The sequence below is a fragment of the Myxocyprinus asiaticus genome, chromosome 4 (assembly GCF_019703515.2).
Source record: "Myxocyprinus asiaticus isolate MX2 ecotype Aquarium Trade chromosome 4, UBuf_Myxa_2, whole genome shotgun sequence".
Lineage (NCBI taxonomy): Eukaryota > Metazoa > Chordata > Actinopteri > Cypriniformes > Catostomidae > Myxocyprinus > Myxocyprinus asiaticus.
In genome coordinates, this window is record NC_059347.1 from 38445782 (window position 1) to 38468200 (window position 22419).

General features: G+C 37.4%; 1 protein-coding gene and 1 pseudogene across 3 annotated transcripts in view; one reads left to right on the forward strand and one right to left on the reverse strand.

Annotated features, from left to right (window-relative positions):
* Positions 1-21143, forward strand: part of LOC127440224 (protein FAM102A-like) — a 67322-nt gene extending 46179 nt beyond the window's left edge. For all 3 annotated transcript variants that reach the window (XM_051696713.1, XM_051696712.1, XM_051696714.1), the window contains 10 exons: positions 5459-5579; positions 6145-6174; positions 12852-12968; positions 14492-14538; positions 14840-14994; positions 15301-15408; positions 16305-16512; positions 16694-16815; positions 17009-17078; positions 17730-21143. In XM_051696713.1, the coding sequence (XP_051552673.1) occupies positions 5459-5579; positions 6145-6174; positions 12852-12968; positions 14492-14538; positions 14840-14994; positions 15301-15408; positions 16305-16512; positions 16694-16815; positions 17009-17078; positions 17730-17775 (1024 nt within the window). In that variant the 3' untranslated portion in view covers positions 17776-21143. The remainder of the gene's footprint in view (positions 1-5458; positions 5580-6144; positions 6175-12851; positions 12969-14491; positions 14539-14839; positions 14995-15300; positions 15409-16304; positions 16513-16693; positions 16816-17008; positions 17079-17729) is intronic.
* LOC127440227 (NADH dehydrogenase [ubiquinone] 1 beta subcomplex subunit 4-like) lies at positions 7987-8492 on the reverse strand (annotated as a pseudogene).
* Positions 21144-22419: the final 1276 nt, after the last annotated feature.

A 22419-nucleotide genomic window follows, 5' to 3' on the forward strand; every position in this document is an offset into this window, starting at 1 on the left:
CTCAAGCTCTTACAGAACTTTGAGCCAGGGGCCATAACTCCAGACATGTCTGTATGCCATGTGAAGCAATTTTAGAAGACCACCTCACCTTAAATTTTTGTAATATGATTTAAAAACCCAAATAATTTGGTTTAACATTATTAACAATTTGCTTTGAAATGTCTCGGACAGACAATCTCATTCAGATAACTGATGTCGTATTAACTGTTTAGTCTAGGATTCAAGTGTAGGAAACCATCTTTGATATCAGAATTATCTAGTTGAGTCTGACATGACTTGTAGCCCATGGATAGTTTGTGCATGTGTATGGGGTTCAGACCATTCAAGGTCACAATCCAGATAATGGATATGCCATTATCTGCACTCTTTTTTCCCTGGCACGCCGACGGATATCAGGGACAGATGCCTTGGAAACAAGCCCATGGTAAAGAAAGGACAGAAAAATCTGCCTTCAAGCACCATAGGATATGAAGGATAACAGTGTGACACAGGCGGTTAAAACCTTAAAATCAAAGAGCTTATATCTAGTGGAACAAACACAACATTGCTTGGCTTTGTGATTGCAGTCTCCATATTAAAGGGATAGTTCACCTTCACTTTCACATCTGAAGGTCACATGTGGTGCCTGTTTAGTTTCACATTTGAAAGTGAAAGTTAGCGGAGATTTAGAGTTAAAAAGGACTTAAATATGGTTTTGGGTTAAATACCCATACCTATCATAACCTTTCTGGAGATATAGATTTAACCACTGGAGTCATAAGGACCTACAGACCTGAGATATTCTTCTAAAAATCTTTGTTTGTGTTCTGCAGAAGATTGAAAGTCATACACATCTGGGATGGCATGAGGCCAAGTAAATGATGAGAGAATAAAAACATTTGGGTGAACTCCAAGCAGGACCGTAACCACAATATACTTTGAGGGGGACAAGTCCCCCCAATAATCAGATATGGCCAGTTTGTCCCCCCCATAATTGATATCCTTGTTGCTGTTCTGCTGCAGTCCATTATGCACTGCTGTCTAATTGTCATTAAGTTGTTGCAGAATAACAAAATGAAAACAATTTTTACCACACTCAGTAGTCTAACACCGCTTGTCAATGTTATTTGAGATAGCCAATCAAATCGATGAAGGCGTCAGCAAGCAGTTCAGGTGAAGAGTGTTTGTGTCATGTGAGATGTAAGTATTAAACATGCAATATTTGACCACTGTTTTATGATTTAAATGTTGTACCGACTGACATTAATTTCCAAGGGTGCAAACTATTCACCATTTGGCGAAATTCGCCATTTAGAATTGAAAATATGTCATGTACAGTACGTGATTTGTATGTTATTCATAATTGTGAATGTGGAAACATTAACGGAACAGTTTTCAGTGAATCAGGCTTCAGGCAAAGAGCAAATGTGTGTATATTGAAAAGGAATTGAATGAATGTGGTAATCTGGCAGGCTTTTGAAGTAACTTTTAAGAAAATTCTCTTGACATTGTCAAAGAAAATTATCTATAAAAAAAAACACAAGGTAGAGCATTATCACCCAGATCAGAACTAGAACATGGTAAGACCTGACTTTTGACTTCTATTGTGCTTTTAGGTTTTGGCAAGGACAGTGTCATATATTCTTAATGCAAATATTATTAGGTAATAATTTAAAATCAATTTAAGATTTTCTAAATAATTTCTTTGTCTTTAATTCAGAATTTTGTACAGCATCTCCTTAGAGTCTACTTTTAAAAGAGACCATTTTATTTTGAGTATGTCTTGTCAGGTTTGTGCTCAAAAAATGAGCCACCAGTTAAAGTAGTTCACCTAAAAATGGAAAATCTACTTTTACTCGCTCATTTACTCACTCTTATGTTGTTCAAAATCCAAATGCTGGGTTTTTTCTTGGAACATAAATATAAATATTTTAAGCAGCTCTATTCCATAGAATAAAAGTTTATAGTGAGCAGGAGATTCATTATTCAAGCTTCATTAAGGACAAATACTATAAAGCACTATTTAAGGTTCAGTATAAAGACAACATAACAGTAGTCCATATGACAAGTGCACTATATTCCAAACTTTTTTGGGCCATACAACAGCTATGAGTTGTATGGACAACTTCTATGATATTTTTATAATTCAGACACTCACTTCAGACCTTGACAGCAGTGGTCAATATGAATTGTTTTTGTATAGAAAAGAGCAGTGTTAGGATTCTTGAAGAAAATATTGTGTTAAGATTCTACTGGGAGCAAAAAACAATGAGGGACAACTTGAGGGCAGTAAATAATTTTGTGTATTTTCTTTTTACTAGCCAGCTGTCACAGTCATGTAATTTTACAGATACATCAATGATGAAAAGAAATTCAAATTGTATTTGTCTTTGAGACAGCACAAAAAGGAAAGAAAAGATGAAACAGGCACATTGCTAGCAATGCAGACACAGTGTTTGTCTTGTACTGTGTTAGCTTTAAAAATACATGTATCTTTTAAAACCATAAATGACAAAATTTTGGGCCTTTATCGCATTTCAAGCCTTAATTCAGAGGATTATTGCATTCAGCGCCTTTACTACAGTTGTGCGCAAAAATTTGCATACCCTTGGAGAATTGGTAATATATGTACCATTTTTAAAGAAACAATGAGTGAGCAGGCAAAACACATTTATTTCTTATGGGATTCATATTCAACTGTAGGTTATAACAGAATGGCACAATCATAAAACAAAACATGGCAACAAAGAAAAAAATGAAATGACCCATGTTCAGAAGTCTGCATACCCTTAGTTATTAATACTGTGTATTGCCCCCTTTAGCATCAATGACAGCGTGCAGTCTTTTGTAATAGTTGACTATGAGGCCCCAAATTCTTGCAGGTGGTATAGCTGCCCATTCGTCTTAGCAAAATTCCTCCAGGTCATGCAAAGTCTTTGGTCGTCTTGCATGAACCGCATGTTTGAGATCTCCCCAGAATGGCTCGATGATATTAAGGTCAGGAGACTGTGATGGCCACTCCAGAACCTTCACCTTCTTCTGCTGTAACCACTGGAGGGTCAACTTGGCCTTGTGCTTAGGGTCATTGTCATGCTGGAAAGTCCAAGAGCGTCCCATATGCAGCTTTCGTGCAGAATAATGCAAATTGTCTGCCAGTATTTTCTGATAACATGCTGCATTCATCTTGCCATCAATTTTCACAAGATTCCCCGTGCCTTTAGAGCTCACACACCTCCAAAACATCAGTGAGCCACCACCATGCTTCATAGTGGGGATGGTATTCTTTTCACTATAGGCCTTGTTGACCCCTCTCCAAACATAGCGCTTATGGTTGTGACCATAAAGCTCTATTTTGGTCTCGTCACTCCAAATTACAGTGTGCCAGAAGCTGTGAGGCATGTCAAGGTGTTGTTGGGCGTATTATGACCAGGAATTTTTGTGGCATTGGCACAGTAAAGGCTTCTTTCTGGCAACTCGACCATGCAGCTCATTTTTGTTCAAGTATCGTCGTATTGTGCTCCTTGAAACAAGCACACCGTCTTTTTCCAGAGCAGCCTGTATTTCTCCTGAGGCTACCTGTGGGTTTTTCTTTGTATCCTGAACAATTTTTCTGGCAGTTGTGGCTGCAATCTTTCTTGGTCTACCTGACCTTGCCTTGGTATCAAGAGATTCCCGAATTTTCCACTTCTTAATAAGTGATTGAACAGTACTGACTGGCATTTTCAAGGCTTTGGATATCTTTTTAAATCCTTTTCCATCTTTATAAAGTTCCATTACCTTGTTACGCAGGTCTTTTGACAGTTCTTTTCTGCTCCCCATGGCTCAGTATCTAGCCTGCTCAGTGCATCCATGTGAGAGCTAACAAACTCATTGACTGTATATACACAGACACTAATTGCAATTTAAAAAGCCACAGGTGTGGGAAATTAACCTTTAATTGCCATTTAAACCTGTGTGTTTCACCTTGTGTGTCTGTAACAAGGCCAAACATTCAGAGGTATGCAAACTTTTGATCAGGGCCATTTGGGTGATTTCTGTTATCATTATGATTTAAAAACGAGCCAAACAACTATGTGATCATAAGTGGCTTCATATGATCACTATCCTTAAATAAAATCACTATCCTTTTTTTGCATGATCAGTCATATTTTCAAAATCAATGCCAAAATTTCATAGTTTCTGCCAGGGTATGCAAACTTTTGAGCACAACTGTATAATAAAGGACCAAAGAGGGCCATTATATTTGTGACCTTAACACCCGTGACCCCCCCCACCCCCAAAATGGTTTCCCCCCCCTCGCAATTTTCAAGATTGTTATGGCCTTGCCTTCAAGGGCTGGATATTACAACTACAGAATTGAAATTTGTTTACAAATTTTGTTATGAGTCCAAGGAAAAGGTCTAGTAAAGATGTACTATTGAAAGGGATCATTCACCCCAAAATTCTATAGCAACGGAGGAAATTAAGTCATATGGGCTTGGGACGATATAAGGTTAGTAAATGATGACCTAATGTTTATTTTTGGGTGAACACTTCCTTTTAATATTCTGAAAGGTGAGAAAGACCCTTTGGAGAGTTTTAATGAAAATGAGGGAGATGTAAGGGAGCTGTGGAATGCAGAAATAAAGGAGGGTGTGACTAAAAGTAAAACAGAAAGTGAAGGGAGTGAATTAGGGCACACTGACCCAATTTCTTTGAAGAGCTCAGCAGAAGAGGGGATGAAAGGATGAGAATGAGGATGATGAATCATCTTCTTTGGCATTTCATCACACTACAGATGACTTCTGCCACAGTACAGCTTCATCTGTGATTGAAGGCTCATCAGTGTCTGTATTCTGATCTTTAGATTCTTTAGGACTCTAGTCTTCTGGACAGAGTCCTGTTGTTTCAAAAAGATGGACTGTTCTGAAAAGTGATTAGTCCCAGTGATTAGTGAAGATTGCACAAAACTATTCAGCATCTATGGTCAGTCTTTCACAATGGGTTGTGACCTTTTAAACTTTCCGAGCACTAAGTTGCCAAACCGCTTGTGTTGTTCATTTGATTAATTGTGTTATTTGTTTCATCTGAGGTCTCCTCGGTAATATTCCACTGACTGTATTTACCGGTGCTGTTTATATGTAGGCCAGTGTGTATAATCACAACTCAACATAAGTGCAAATTCAAAAAAGTGCTACAATAAAGTGATCGGAATAAGTAAACTTTTTTTCTGGCTTTTATTTACATACTGGCTGCCACACACATACACAAATGAAACAGTCATTCACAGTTTGAAGAAACATACAGCATTTACAGTGTCACACTGTGTGACTTCTACAAGGATTGGCAGTGTACAGTTGCATCATTTACATAAAGATTAATTAAGATTTCTTATGACGTTGATGAATTTAAAAAATGTATAGAATGATTACAGGAAAATGATATTATTTATGATAAACCTCTCCATTCATATCTCTCCTGCTCTTTTTCCTCTCTACAGGCAAGAGGTACAGGAGAATTGTGTTCGCTGGCGAAAGAAGTTCTCCTTTGTGTGCAAGATGAGTGCCAGTCCTGCAACTGGGGTCCTGGACCCCTGCATATGCAGAGTGTCTGTGCGTAAGGTTAGTCATATTCACCCACACGATATTATGAAACAACAACACACGTCACAGCAATACTACCTTTTATAAATGAGCAAAGATTAACTAGTTGGTTTAGCCAGAGGTCCTATGAAGAAATTTAGACATAGATTTCGGATATATTTTCAATGCCCTCTGGGTATTTGTCTTAATTGAAGGGATAGTTACTCGTAAATAAAAATAAAATTCTGTTATTTACTCATATTAGGTATAATGACAGCCTCAGTCACCATTCACTTTCATTATATGAAAAAAAAAAAAAAAAAGCTACAATGTAAGTGAATGGTGACTGTCATAGAGGTTTGGAACCACATGAGGTTGAAAATGACAGAATTCACATTTTGGGTGTCCTAGCCCTTTAACAAACAGAATATGCAGGCATTAACTGAACTCAGTTGTTTGGTTTACCGAATAGAGGGTAGCTGCTGTCTCATTGTTTCCTTTGCTCGCATGACCCTTAACTCACTTTGCCTCATAGCGTCACCATAGCAATGGCAAACATATTGCATAACAGATCTCTCTCTCTCCCTCTCTTTTATCCTTGCAGGAGCTTAAAGGTGGAAAGACATTTTCAAAGGTAGGAGTTTTCCCCTTTCTCTCCACTCTCTCGCTTCTCTCTTGTTTCTTTCTCTCTTTCTTTTTCTTCTCTTTCTCTATAAATTTTTTTTCTTTCTCTCATACTGTCACTAAGGGAACACCATGTATTCCGTTGCAGAATTCTCTCTCACGCTCTCTTAAGAAAGGTCTGCTTTTCTCCTTGGGGCCTTATTTGTTTATAAACACAAAGCTCTAATGAGTCCCATGCATAGATACAAGTATGCATACTTACAGATATAAGCAGGGAACCACATATACAGGAAATACTGCATAAGCAAGTAATGCTTATAATGGGTGTAATGCAGTGAGTGACTAGTTTATAGGAGGTTAGTCCCAGGGATTTTAGCTACACAGGGAAGCAACTCAATGATCTGGCCCGGGCCTGTCATCAAAAGAGTCCCCACCCAGGAATCCATGAGGTGTAAGTCCAATATTTCCAAATTTTGTGAATATACAGAAGCAGACATTCCTGTTGCCATCCTACAGTAACGGTGTAAAATATTCATGCGATCAAGGATTATAGCTAATAGCTCATCACACATTTTAAATAATTAAAGGAACGGCTGACACAGCCTGTACATCTTGTGTGTCAACAAACAATAGATGTGGGACAACACATCTCTTAACTGTTTCACCATTCAAAGCACTTTCACAGCCCTGATGTTTTTGAAGGATTACACCTTTTGCTGAAAGCCTGACTCAAAAGGTGATTTTTTTAAAATGATGACAAGCAAAATATTCTGCACTTAACCCTTCGGGACATTTTTGTCTTTTTCATTTTTATTTTTTCGATCATTTTGGTCGTGTTAATGCCAAAGGCATACATTTTGCCAAAGGAGTGTATTTTTGGGGGAATTTTGATATTTCAACCTCAGTTCCTATAATACATCTATAATACACTGTGTACACAAAATAGTTACACTCAGGACCTTAAGGACTGGTTACAATATGCCCGACAACACTTTGACATGCCTCACAGCTTCTGACACACTGTAATTTGGAGTGACGAGACCAAAATAGAGCTTTATGGTCACAACCATAAGCGCTGTGTTTGGAGAGGGATCAACAAGGCCAATAGTGGAAATGTCCCCGTTGAAACCCATTAAAAGGGCAATATTTGATCCCAGTGCCATTAAAGCATAAAATCATGAATTCTATGATATTATGCTTTCATTCTGGAGCCCTGGCTTTAAAATTAAATTTTTTTATATTTTCCACCAAATGGCACCATTTTTCTTATGTTTAGCCTATGGAGCAAATACGTGCTTTTTTCCTATTTTCTGTTTGCTGTATTATAGAGCACTGCAGGCCAATTGAATAAATGATGCAGCTAAAATTGTGTGGGTGTTGGTATGGATGTCAGAGTGTGTTTTGTACGTGTGTATTGAGAAATGTGTGTGTGTGTGTGTGTGTGTGTGTGTAAAAAAAAAAATAAAAACAACAACAGTGGCATTATGTAAACAAACTGGGTTTTAAAGGATTAAAATCCTGAAAATTAATGAATATTTGTTAGTTATGATCAGCACTGATGTTGGTTAAAAAAAATTAACTAATTGAAAGTGGAAAATAATATTAATATATAATATTATTATGGCAGTTTTTTGACGCAGACCTCTGAGTAACTTTTTTGAATTGATGCACAAGGGTTAAGCAAGTCCTTTCATAGAGTGCCACTTGGTTATTCCACAATACTGATTTCTTTTTTTTTTCACCAAGAAAATATTTTTATTTATTTGATAATTACAAGTAATATTTGATGCAATATACATTTAAATCAGAACACAACTTGCTCTCAGGATGACAGCTTATAGGGACGCTCATAGTTCCCTGCCTTTATCTTGTCCTCCCTTTTGTCCCTGTCTGTCTTAAACAAAGTACAAGACGAAAAGGGGTACAACTCCAAACAAGACACCCAACAATGACGTTTTAGGAGTTGGTCTGAAGTTGGGGTATACGTTGCTGGTGCGTGCATATGTCCACCTTGTGAAAGCAGGATCATCGATAAGCTCTTTCCAGTGAGGGTTGTTTAGTTGCACCAGATATTGCCTCTTCTGTCGACTCCTTGGAGCCGCTCTCTCCTCCTCAGTCCGTCGGTAATCAGGTGAAAGATTAAAATATTCGGCTGGATGTTTTTGGCCGTGTAGCCAGGTGAGCCTCTTTGTAGTCCGCCATGATTGCGAACTGCCCACAATACTGATTTCTTGAGTAACAAGTCTGTAACAGGTTTAAAAATGGGTAAGGAGGAGGCGGGAACCGGCTGAACAGTCAAAGTAATATTTAATTTCAACTTCAACAAAAAGACACAAAACACAAATGCACACACGGCAGCTGCGTGTGGCTTTCTCTCTCCTGAACTGCTGCATCCAGCTCATCTTTATCCCTCTCCTTGGCTGAATAGCCCGACTGGGGGCTGGGCATGCGCACTCACGGCCCGGCCCCACCCTCGTCCTCGTCACAAAGTCATATTGTCCAAATGGACATTTGGCAGACCATTTTTTTCCCTAAGGTGACTTAAAGTGAATGCAAACGATACAGTTTGTGTGTTCCCTGCCTGGTACTCAAACCCAAGGTCTTGGCATTGGTAGCACCATGCTTTACCATTTGAGCTACAAGACCCCACATAAATTCTATATAATATATTGGTAGCCACTTTATATTATAGTGTCTTTTAACTACTATGTACTTAAGCATTTAATACAATATACTTATTATGTATATATGTGTTTTGTTGCATTGTACTTGCATTTAAAGTTGCCACATTTTATTACATCTGTAGTTACACTGTTAACCTTACCCCTACCCCAACCCTATTCCTAAACCTACCCGTACCTCAACCTTAGCAGTAGCAAATGCAAATCTTGTGAGAATTTTGCGGAAGGACATTAGAAGTTAGAAGTATGTTAGAAGTACAGTAGTTACACAAGTATTGTATGTATTTTAATGTTATTACATAGTAGTTAAAGACACCTAATATAAGAAGGTGCCATATATTGTAGGGCTGGGATATTTAACACGTAAAAAAACATTAACTCAATATGCAGTATCTGTTGTTATTTATTTTATTTTTTTTATATATCTGAAACTTCACGCGATAGCTTTCCCGAGTTGTTCCTGGCAGGTTGCTCAAGCCTTACCAAAAATAAAAAATACAAAAAAGAAACATATAATAAAGAAACCACGCGACTCCACTCAAAGAAATACGCTGAATGCTTTTAGCATTTTTTTGTTAGTGAGGAGAAGCATGACACTCATACTTGGTTGTGCTGCTGGTTGTTTATACATGTGATATACTGTGATGTTGCTGACACAACAAAAGGTAGGGTCATCTTGGCCAAATTACTGCAGAGAGAGAGAGGTGTGTTATGTACATTTGTATGTGTAATGAGTTACAGGAGAATGTTTTGTTTGGGATGGTGCATCCTTGTCCTATTCTCTTGATTTGCTGATCCCTTACGTCCTTAACAGGAGAAGTGTCACAACACTCTGCTGACGCAGGAAAATCAGGGAATGAGGGAGGTCAAATCTATGGACTGTAACCGGGAGCGAGGGAGTAACACAGGAAGGAGGGGTGGATGTGACATTTAGGGAGAGATAAAGAGAACCTTTGCCGTGGTAGCCATTTGAATGTTACATCAGCAGTTGTTTGCTTCAATAATGAACTATATTATTGAACTCATTGAACTGAAATGAGTTACAGTGAAAATAACTTTTATCAAATTGACAGAATAGACCAAAAATGGTTAAACACATTTTCCAAGGAAAAAGCTATCTGTTAGCAATCTCATTTATCTCAATGGCATTTGTTTGGCTTGCGCAGGCCACCCCGGAAGTACATGATGCACTTGCTTCCATCTTTGCTCATTGGCATGAGAGTCAGTCACCTGAGGCATAATGACATCATTACAATGCTGATTGGCTGATGGCAGAACACACAGTCCCAAGCCCTTCACTAGAGACTATCCTGAGTTGTAATGTAAAAGGCACCGGACAGGGAAAAATATAAGCCCATTTCATGCTTTTAAGAGCCTGCAAAAAATTGGTCACTGTCCAAACATCTTTAATGAAATATTTGCAATTTATATGTTGCTTGCAAAGATTTTACTTTTTAATGGCAGGCATTGAAAAAGCTTTTTGCCCCACCTTGACCACTGGGTGGTTGGCCATCGATCAGACCTAACATCCTGGTGATCAAATTGGTCCTTTTGTCTTAGTCATATGACTCGGACACACTTCATGGAGTCACAAGGCAAATGTAGTGTGGAATAAAGCCTTATAAACCTTATGAAGACTGGCTAGTAAAGTCTAGAAAGGAGAAGTGTGCCAGTCACAGAGGAAACAGTTTGTTCTTAAGGTGGCAGAGGATATGCAAATACACTGTAGATAAGTAAGGGCACACACACACATGCACAGATCCATAAGAAGATGGGGAAAAATACCCTACATGTCTGAGTCTCTACTATGGTTTTAAAGCTACTTTCTATTATAAGGCTGCTTCCCAATAATGTCCATCTTCTGTCTCTACCTAAAGCAGGTACAGTTTTCAGCTTTTGAGACCCAAAGCAAAACTCTGCACCACTGTAACTAAACTGGTTTTGCTTTAGCACCAAATAAGTGGCAACCCAATACAAAACAAAAATTATTTTGCATAAAAAAACAAAACAAAAAATGGTTATTAAATTCAAACATTGAAAATGTATTCATACTACAATGTACACCACAGCACCCGGGTCTGCTTGAAAAGTTGGTCTGGGGTACAGTTCATGTGAACTCCGGTGTGGTTCGCTGCTAATATGAACACAATCGTACCAAATTGCGGAAGTGAACCTCTATTGATGACATATAATTTGCATTTTTGCAGGCTCCTGATCGCAATTATTATGGTTTAATGAATTTCTCATACCAGTTGTGTCCAAATAAATCCCCTTCAGAGAGCAGCTCACATTCTTCACATCTCTTGCAACGCATTCGCGGGCTCACGGCAGACAAACACTAATATTCTTCACATCATTGCACATTCAATGCATCCGTGGCAGACAAACATAATTGTCGTTTTGTGCATGTAAAGTTTTGGTGGTAAATCCAAAGAGATGAATACTGTAATAGCACATTGAAGCTGATGTCTTCTTAAGTTGTTGCCTAGTTCCAGTGGTAAACAGCTGCCGCTTGTACTCGTGTTGATGATGTAATCGGACCACGGTTCGGACCCAAAAAATATGATGTGAAGAGACCAGCGGGGACAGGGTGAGGGGGGAGGAAATGAACTCTGGTTCGGTCCAAGCAATCGAACCAAGTGTGAAAGCACCCTAAATGTCTTTTGAGATTCAATGGATTAATTTTTTTACCATGAAAAACACATTTTGGTTGGTATAAACCATATTTTTAGTACCTTGCATGTTTTTTTGTTTTTTCATATTTTTTAAGGGTGTCACAACCGGTCCAAGCTCGCGTTTGTTTATTTGGAAGCACAGCCTTTGACATCAACGACAAAAGAAATGGGAAGCGTTTTCTCCTTTTTTTAAAGGTTGATAAGCCCATAATTTGCTGTCCTGACTATGCACAATTATATGGTTATTTGCATTTAGCATTGCTTCCACAACCATATTACATCAGACCTGTACCCATTTTTTGGTTGCGACCCAAAAGTTGAGAAACACTGCTCTTCACCCTAATTCCACTATTTCAATATTTTAGTTTGCACATTTGATAATAAAACATATCAGTCTGTGCATGTATGTGTCTCGTGTGGATTTATGTGGTGAAAGTCTTCATCCCTTGAATTCGCTGCAATATCAAACATCAATGATTTTTAAAGGCCAGTTGGTCATGTGCATCAGTACTGTGACTGTGTTTCTGTGTAGGGCATCTATCCGTTAAAGGAATTGTATTAATAACCCTTAAATCATTAACCAAATATTAATGGAAGCTTTTGAGCAAGAACAGGTGAGATCCAGTTGAGAAAAAAGAGACTTAAAAGAAGATCAGAAAAATATATAAAGAGAAAAAAGTGAATGCAAGGCAGTCATGTGATAGACAATCCTTTATTGACTAAGAGAGCAGAGCGATATTTTATGCATGATTGACTCTGCCAGCTTCATATGCCTGTAGTTATGTAAGAGCCCTCTTAATGCCCTGACACAGAACGATTGCACAGTTTAACAGTCCTCAGATATTTATCCAAGATGAACAGCTGTTTCTTGCTTTTACTCAGAATAAAATGTAAATTGTCTACAAATTGGGGAGAAAAGCTTGATATAAAAGTAAGATTGCTTGGAAAAGCACTATAGTGTTTGAAAAACAATGTTATTTTAAGCTCTAGATTTGTGTCCAACTAATTCTTGGTGTCATGCTCATAAAGCTAATGGTATAACTGTGGAACAACTTGGTTCTGGAAAGTCTATGGCTCATCTTTTGTTGTTGTATGGCTGAAATCATGCTTTAAAAATGCTTTATGTCAGAGCTGCGGTGCAGTGGGCTGCACAGATGCTCAGCATATAAGAGCTCTTTGCTCACGGGGACCCAGGTCGAGTCCAACTTGAGTCTTGTCAGTATCCCGCTACCCCTCTTTGAACCTTACATTCCTGTCCACACTCTACTGTCCTATAAATAAAATGCAAAAAAAAAAATAAAAAATGCTTTACATTTTTCTCCCATCTCCAGCTGGGCTTTGCTGACCTCAACTTGGCGGAGTTTGCTGGTTCAGGCTCCACTGTTCGCTGCTGTATACTGGAGGGCTACAACACCAAGAACACTCGGCAGGACAACTCCATACTCAAGGTGTGTATGCAATCTGTGTGTGTTTGGTACAGGCTTGTGTATATGAGGGTTGTGCAATGTCCATTCCTTATCTCATTTCAAAAGTGACACTATGTGTCCAGTTTGATTAATGACACCAGCGTAGATGTCCTTTCCAGTTAAATCGCAAAGCAAAATGCAAACAGATGTGTTCTGATTCATGATATACATCCAGTTGCATACGGATGCAATCTTTGTTTAAAAATCGTTAATAAAATTACAGTATATTAGGGCAGATTAGAACCTAGAGCTTCTTGTTCTAGATGCAAAAAATTGACAATTTTTACTTAAATTTGACTGATCCATATATTTATCCGCTGACTAACAAAATCTCAGGTTAGATGCACGGATCAAGTCATTAAATTTATAATGTGAAATATGTATTGGCATGCTTGAACTGGTCATCAAGAATGACTATCAAAACAGTAGAAAATGATTTGACATTATGTACACCTAACCTAATTAATATTCATGTGTTTCGTGGGCCTGGGTAGCTCAGCGAGTATTGACGCTGACTACTACCACTGAGTCGCGAGTTCGAATCCAGGGTGTGCTGAGTGACTCCAGCTAGGTCTCCTAAGCAACCAAATTGGCCTGGTTGCTAGGGAGGGTAGAGTCACATGGGGTAACTTCCTTGTGGTTCTTGCACTCAATGGGGCACATGGTAAGTTGTGCGTGGATCGCGGAGAATAGCATGAGCCTCCACATACAAAGTCTCCGCGGTGTCATGCACAACGAGCCACGTGATAAGATGCGCGGATTGACGGTCTCAGAAGCGGAGGCAACTGAGACTTGTCCTACGCCAGCCGGATTGAGGTGAGTAACCGTGCCACCATGAGGACCTACTAAGTAGTGGGAATTGGGCATTCCAAATTGGGAAGAAAAGGGGATAATAAAAAAAAAATATTCATGTGTTTCGCCACTTTGTGACGTCAGTGCCCCACCCTCACCCAAAACTGTCCCCACCACTTTTTAAAACAAAGTGACGGCCATGGAAACCAGTAATGCATTAACAAGCCATCCTGACCAGCTGACACTCAGAATAAAACACTGCCTCTTTCAGCTTAAAGGGCCATCCACCACTTTCTCATTCCTAGCTGATAATCATCTTTTTAGCCTATTTTAAAATGAGGCAGGACAGCAGAAGTGGCAGTGTTTAAGGAGATATATATAGAACAACAAACACAACAGTCATCTAGAGCAGCTACACTGTGTGGGCGACATGTGAATGGCCAAACCCTGTTATGAGTCCTTTTAATGACAGACTGACTCACTGTCTCTAAGACGTGTCAGCTGAAAAGGAAAAAACAAAACAAAAACGTGAAACATTTCATCATGGATATTTTGGCTATTTTGAATCATTTTGAACTACATTTCATGTTTAGGTTCCCATGAGTAGTCTGTATTACTATTTTTATCAGAATGATTTAAGATGTTGATAAGCTAGTTATTATTATAAATTATTGAGACAGTGATAATTTATATCTTTTCTCCTCTCTTCCCAGGTTACCATTGGTATGACTCTTCTCTCTGGAGATCCCTGCTTTAAAACGTGAGTGCGTTGCATATCACTCCAAGCCGGCTTCTCATCTAGGTTCAGTTCGATTACTGAAAATGTTCATACTTTTCTAGAATACCCTTTAACCTCCATTCTAAAGTTTTACTCTATATATTGGTTCTCTCTAGTTGAAAGTGTATGGTGATGGGAAACTTTTGGTGTCTCAATCCATGTTCAGTCATTTATCGCCCCCTCCTCTTTATATTTCAAACAGTGAGGGGTACACATCTTAAACATTCATTGGTAGAGAGAACATGTACTTACTGCTGCCTGATATATTTCTCATCTTCTCCAGGCCTGTGAGCACAGCTAAGACAATTGCCATAGCTGGACAGGACCCCTCTCTGCAGCTGGACCGCAAGGGAGAGGGCACTGCCGATCACTCTGTGCCAACTCTTGGTAGCAACTCTCGCCGATCGGTCAAAAACAGACCCTCTGTGAACAACTCTGGTAAGACACCAGCAATTACTTTACCCTGGCCATTGCGACTGAGATCTTGATTATTTAAAGAACTTTAATATAAGTAGATATGAATGATTTATAGTTTTAATTTAGATGTTTTGTTTTCGATGAAATTGGAGAGGTAGACTACTGCAGATCAAGGCACACATAGGTTACGAGTACTTTTTAAGGACTATCTTGAAATTAGTGTTCTTTTACTATTACTCTCTTCTTAAAAAGGAAGAATAGTATGGCATTACTCAGATTTGGAGGACAATATTTTTAGTGTGTTGAACAGAGGCTGTTTGTTTTCAGGAGGCCTTCAGGAGGGGTTGGAGGAGAACCTGTCTAGTCCAGAAGAGTTGTTCCACACAGGACACTCACGGAACTCCAGCTTTGCCAGCCAGCAGAGCAAAATCTCAGGTGGGACTCAGAGCACGATCAAAATAATATCAGGTAGAGATTATAGCTGATTATGGTAAAAAAGCATCATCAAAATACACTTCTAACATTTACATTTAATCATTTAGTGGATGCTTTTATCCAAAGTGACAAAGTTTATTTTCACTTAAGGAAAGTGAATGGAATGTAATTCGCTTTCATTTGCATATAATCCTTAAAACTTGGTGTTTCAGAAGTAAAAGTGAAAATGAAATTCTTCAGTTTAACCTCAAACTCAAACATTTATTTTATTTTTGTTTCAACTTTCAACTTTTCCTAAATTTAAAGGCCAGCGAAGAGATTTCCAGGCCTGAAAATTAGTTAAATCTTAAAAGGCCATGGAAAGTCAGGGAAATAGAATATAATGTTTTATAGTTATGCTCTCTCTCTCTCTCTCTCTCTCTCTCTCTCTCTCTCTCTCTCTCTCTCTCTCACATACAGTATTTCATTGGCTGGAAATTGCTCTTTGTGAGTGTGATCTCTAGAAAATTATTTAAAAAGAAAAAATCCATATCCTGGAAAAATCGGACAAAATCATGGAAATTAATTGGTCAAAAGTTGTGAGAACCCTGTAAAGAAAAGAACAGCTCACATTCTTTTGTTTGTTTTTACAGACAAAAAAATATAACTGCACAACTTAAAATGCAACCTTATTTATTTACCTATGTTTCAAGGTATTTTGAAAAAGACTGGTAAGCTGAAGTGTCTGTTAATAAATAAGCTTGCATTTTGAGTTGTGCAGTTATATTTTTTTCTGTATATATTTATGCCATAACTGCACCTCGAAATTATATGTGTGCCTTTACTTTAGTGTCTTTTCTAAGGAACTTTTGTTTTTCTATCTCAACACTGCTGACATATGCTTGTTCTCCACACAGGCTACAGCACGGAGTACTCGCGCTCATCCAGCCCGACGGATCTCTCCCAGTACCGGTGCAATCCCTCCAGCAGCAGCAGCAGCAGCAGCACATCAGGAGGGACGGCTACAGCTATTGAGAGCCCTGTAGTGTCTGATAAAGAGCTTGTAAAACCAGAGAGGCCCCCACGTCCCCCTCGCCCTGCTCTGCCCCCGAACAGACTCTCAAGGTGCGGAGTCAATGGCAGCACTCTCACAAAAAGTTACTTTGCTGCTGACAGACATTGTAAAAGTATTACATAATTACAATGGTCATTCATGTAAAAACATTTTTTATAAAAGATATTAGATTTGCAGCAAACTGAGTCTTGATTTATATTAAAATATATTAAGTGTATATGTTCCAAATAGGAGAAAGCAGGACTCTGTGGAGAGCCAGCCCTCCTGGGTGGATGACACACGGATTGATGCAGATGATATTGTGGAGAAGATTGTCCAGAGTCAGAACTTTGCTGATTTCAGCAACAATGAAGGTGTATTAACAAGCAATCGAGCAGTATTTGATAATAAGGGTTACCTTATTAACTGCCCTTTGGCCCAGCTCTCAGTTTGTAATTCATTCGCATTTAAAGCACTGATACAGTTGTGAGGGCATTACCAACTTTATACGCACCTTTGAAGAGTTCCCATTTCTGAAGCTGTTTATTCTGTCACTTTCTCTCATAGACAGCAATTTAACACTGTTCATCAGTAGGGATGGTACCACAGCTCTAAGTGGCATTCAGCTGGTAAACAGGTAAGCTGGTGCTTTTTTATATCCTTTACATCTTGTTGCAAAGAACACATTGTTAAAATATGTGACTCTTAAAGGTGCTGTAAGAGATTTTAGCGTTCTGAAGCTTTGACATGATAGAGCCATTGAATTATCCATGTCCTCTTATTCCAAAACTCCACCCTCCAAAGATCATTTTGAGACTAAAACCAAGCAAAAGAGAAGCATTGTTTTTTCCTGAGGCTGTCAAATTCAACAGTGGCACAATAGCACCCTCAACTGACAAACATTATGAATCATATCCTCAATGATCCACTTCAAATACAACACTATGAGAATGAGCAAAATGATTGACAGGTGAAAAGCATCAATCTCCGCATTCCACCGACACATATTTGTTTGCTGTTTACAAAGTCTACAGATGTCATAGAGACTGGTGAGATATCTCAGGACACTTATTTCATTAATATCTTTTTTTTTTTTTTCACACTTTTCCATGAAAAAAATTGCTTACAGCACGTTTAAGTTATTTGAGTAGCTACACTGGAAATTGTAAGTCTGAATTGCAATTATTTATTAAGTAATGGCTTTTTATGCTTCATATATTGGAACATCAAGTCATTATTATGAAAATATTGTGACATACTGTTGTTTTATTCCATGTTTTATTTGCAGGGTGTCTGCCGGTGTGTTTGAACCAGTGGTGATTGAGAGCCATTAGCTCTCTGGAAGCACAGCGCTAACTCTTCTATCTCACATACAGCCACTTCCACACTTTTTTATTTTAAAATGATGGCGAGAGTAAGACAGGAACTGTATGTCAGAATGGGCATCTGACTTCACATCTTGCTTCTCTTTCAGTTTAGATTTTCCTTTCTTATTTCAACTGATTTTAAATCAGTGTACTCACATATTGCAACATTAACACCCTAATCATGCATTACATTTGCAGAAAACAGTGGTGGGTGCTTACTTTTATACCATACAATCACTCTATTTAAGAATTCATCTTCATAAATGTTTTACAGCTGATTATAAGAATATAAACTACTTGAAATGCCTTAAGGAAATGAGGCGTGATGGGAGCTTCAGTCTAACACTGTGAAATATAATTTGAGGGCAGTCCCAAGGGTTTAGACTAAAAATACAATGTTGTATTAAAGCTAGCCTTTCAGATATTATTTAATTGTTTTAATGTGGAATGTTTCTTTGCCTTTTATTTCTTTACAGTGTATTTCACACCTGTATTATACACTCAGTTAAGGTTACAAACCACTAAAATCTATTTGTCCTCGCACACTTTGTAATACTGATGCAGTTTAGTCCACTCTAGTTAGTAATCAGTACATTTGCCTGTGTTAAACATTGAAAAATATGCCTGAAGTCATGTATGGCTGGCCATACAAACTTATCAGGCTAGGAAATTCTTTTGGCCATTCCCCCAATAGTGACTTGTTTTGAGTGTCCTAACTTGTTGTGTGTGTGTGTGTGTGTGTGTGTACATATTTATACTAAGGATAGTAAAACCTGTGATCACCTACCTTGTGGGGCCCAGCCAGCGGTCCCTACGAGGGAAATGGCTTATTAAACATACTAAATGAAATTGAAAATGTAAAAATGCAGATAGGTTTCTGTGAGGGTTAGGTTTAGGGGTAGGGTTAGGGGATAGAAATTCTCATTAGATTTGTATAAAATCCTTAAAATGCATGGAAGTCTATGGTGAGTCCCCACAATGATATAAAAACAAGTGTGTGTGTGTGTGTGTGTGTGTGTTTGGGTGTTTGAAGTGGGCAATAGTTCGCTTGCATGTTCCAGCTGGACTGGTGAACAAGACATAAATATACAGCTGACATTCTTTTTCTTTCATTTTCTCTCTAATATTATACAATTCCCAATTAGTTTCTCTCTGTGTCTGTCTCTTTTTCTTTGTCAGTATTTTTGTCTCTGTGTGTCACTGTTTAAATTACTATGCGCTGGTTTCAGCTGTGAATGTTCATGTGACTTTGAGTTTCAGCTATAATAGCACTGCATTGTCACTGTTAGCATACAGCTTGATGCAGCTGAATGTTTAACAGTAAAGTCAAGTTATATATAGTATTCTCTTGATAGGGTCTTTTCAGTATCACAATCATATGTTAGTTACAACCCAGAAATACACTAAGTGCATTGTGTGGCTTATAGCTAAGTGGCACTGAGACAAATGTTCAGAAGTAAGAGCAAAAGACTATATTTTATCTAGCAGTCATACTGTGTACATGTTACAGGGCATAGCTGTGAAAATGAATAGTTTATAGGGTTAGATCAGACACTGTGGCTCATAGTCACATGACTGTCCTTGGCAACTGCCTCTGTATTTTTGGCCAGCACCTAGTGTGCACTAGGAAACAGTAGGGTTTTCCATTCTGTGTTTCTGTCTCATGTCCGTCGTATTGCTTGTTTGTTATCTAGTTCGCTAGCCATGATCTTAATCATAGAAAGGAATCTTTCTCAGTTGATCTGAGAGCATTCAGCAGATTAAAAAACTGACGTTGTGAGTTCTGTAAACATTTTGCACACATTTTGTTTTGTCGGTTGAGAGAAAAGTGCAATGTAGGCCTGTTCTTTTGCAAAAGCCCATTTTATTGAATACTTTCAGGGAAATTAGCCCTAAACGTATCAGTCTGTCCAGTGACTTCAAATTGCATGCATAAACTGAATCACTGCTCACTATAATACTAAAGAGGTTACATTTGGAAGTGCTGTTAATCCATATTAATAGACTTTTTATTGTTCATGCCATTTTAAACTAAGATTAATTCTTAATCTGAGTCTGTGGCATGAGTCTGCTGCTTTTCTGCAGGATTATAAAACAATAGCTGTTATTTTAGTACTCCTGGAAATGCAAAATAACACTATTTTTGAAAGGGCAAAATAAATCACAGATGTGCTCTCCTACAAAGCCTAGTGTTCTGGATGTTTCCACTTAGCTAGTGTAAAGGGATTCTCTGAAGACACTGAAAAACGGATCGAATTGTTTTCATTGTGTATTCTTTGCACCTCTTTTGTCTACTCTGATATATAAAAAGCTATTAGCAACTTCTACTTATATATCATTTTTTTTTTTTTTTTTTTTTTTTTTTTTTTTTTCCAAACCAGCAGGCTGGTATCTTTGTTCTTTCAGGAGGGATTTTTTGAAAACTTGTTGATGAATAATTATATAATGTCTAACATTGTGATGGCATGCAAAAAATATGATTCTTATTGTCTTTCTCTCTCTTAAATGTTTTTTTATAATGTTAACGTTGTTTGTTTTTTTTTCACAGTTGACTGTAATCCGTGATCTTTCTAATGCAGAGGAATAGATACAGTATACTTGATTTAAGGGACAATATAATTTAAGTTATATGTACATTTCAGTAATCTGGAGCTTAACTTTTTTTTTTTAAGTGAAATCCAAAATTTTGAAAAATGTTTTTTTTTTTTTTTTTATTTAAAATACATTTTAAATGTTTTGAAATCATTTGTAATATTTTAAAAGAATAACCACACTGAGCAGCACAGACTTAAAAATACTGAAACCTCAGATGATATACAGTGTGTGTGTGTGTGTGTGTGTGTGTGTGTGTGTGTGTGTTCACTACAGCAGCACTTAAATAAGAAGTAACTAATGTCACACACTTTTTTCAGAATGTTGATCATTGTTTGTCCTTTGCCTTTGTAAAGTTTGCAAGCGATGCACTTAAGTCTTACAGAAAGATTTCAGCATCCATATTAATTACAACAAAAAGAAAAAATAAATTCTGGAGATTTCTTTCAAAATGTATAACATATATAAATTAATTTACCACTAAAGTACTATGGAAATGAATTTATTTTTCTGATATTGTGACAGATATTTATATTTTAAGATCACACATAAGCAGTGTGATATTGCTCCAAAGTTTTGTTGGTCTCATGTTTGGTTTAGTGCATGGAGAGGAAAACTGTCTTTCGTTGGACCTAAACTTTATTTCTACACCCAAATGTGAATGTTTCTTTAAAGTAACTGTCAGGTGACGTTATCTATATATGTTATTTTGGGGAAATAAATATAATATTTGTTTGATCATAATACATCAGTGTTGTGTGACTTATTTTGGTAATGAACATCCTATGACTTATCCACCTGAACTGTGATTTACTTCGTTATCAGTTGTGTATTATGGATTGAAAGCACACAGATCACATTTATCCTAAGCCTACACATGAAAAAAACTGTTTAGATCAGACCAAGCACTGATGATACAGTACATTCATATTTCATTTATCAAGTGATGAATCCATTAGAGAAAAAAATCCACAAAAGAAAGCTTATATAAAAACATTTCTGTTATTTACAGATAAATTCATGGAAACCCGATGGTATACACTGTAAAAAAACAAACAAACAAAAAAAAAAAAAAAAAACATAGATCTAAAAATATTCGAGATGTTTTAGTTCAAGCGGACACTTTCACGTCATATAATAAGAATGATGGGCGATTATAGAACGGATATAGAGGGATACAGAACGGAAACTCCTTCAGAAAGATTCCCGATGGATATTTCACTTAAAATCTTTACAGCCCCTGAGAGTGAATGAAGATTTGTCCCTCAGCTGTTTTCTATACAGATTTATATGATTATTATTGAATCTTGGTATATTTGCAAATATAACTATGTACAGTTTACTTCTGGAAATACGTGTAGCCTACAGTTTTGAATATCGGGTGATTCTTGTACTATGCCCATGTTTTTGAATTATGCATGATCAGCATTTGTATTGACATAATTGACTTGTACAAGTATAATGTATATATGACACTAAATATAATTCCGCACTGATTTGTATGCATACAACAATTATTTTTTGAATAATGAATATTATTGGTATATGGTTGTGATATAATAATATAATGGGTAATTTTTGTATATGTAATTTGTGTCCTTCTCTATCTCCTGATATATACACGTATTCTTGATCATTTGTCTTTGTTACTTTAGTAATATATGTGAATGCCAGTACACCATATAAAGAGGCAATATGTCTATAACAACAAGCAAACATTTGTATATTTGAAGTCAATTCTATTAGGACAAATACGGTAAATACTCTTTATAAATGGAATCAGGTGTGCTTTTGTTAACGGGACACTGTTGACGATGTAAATCGAAAACGGTGTCTTTGCACTTTTTTGGCTTCTCAATAAACTAAAATTGTAAGGCTTTTTCTGCACATTATGTGCGAGCTTCTCCTCTCTTTTGGACTATAGTATGATTTTTTGAGCTTATGCAACAAAGCTACTTGGAAATATAAGCCCTTTCAGTATTTGGCACGGACGTTTACAGCTTTTGCTCTGCTGTTGGT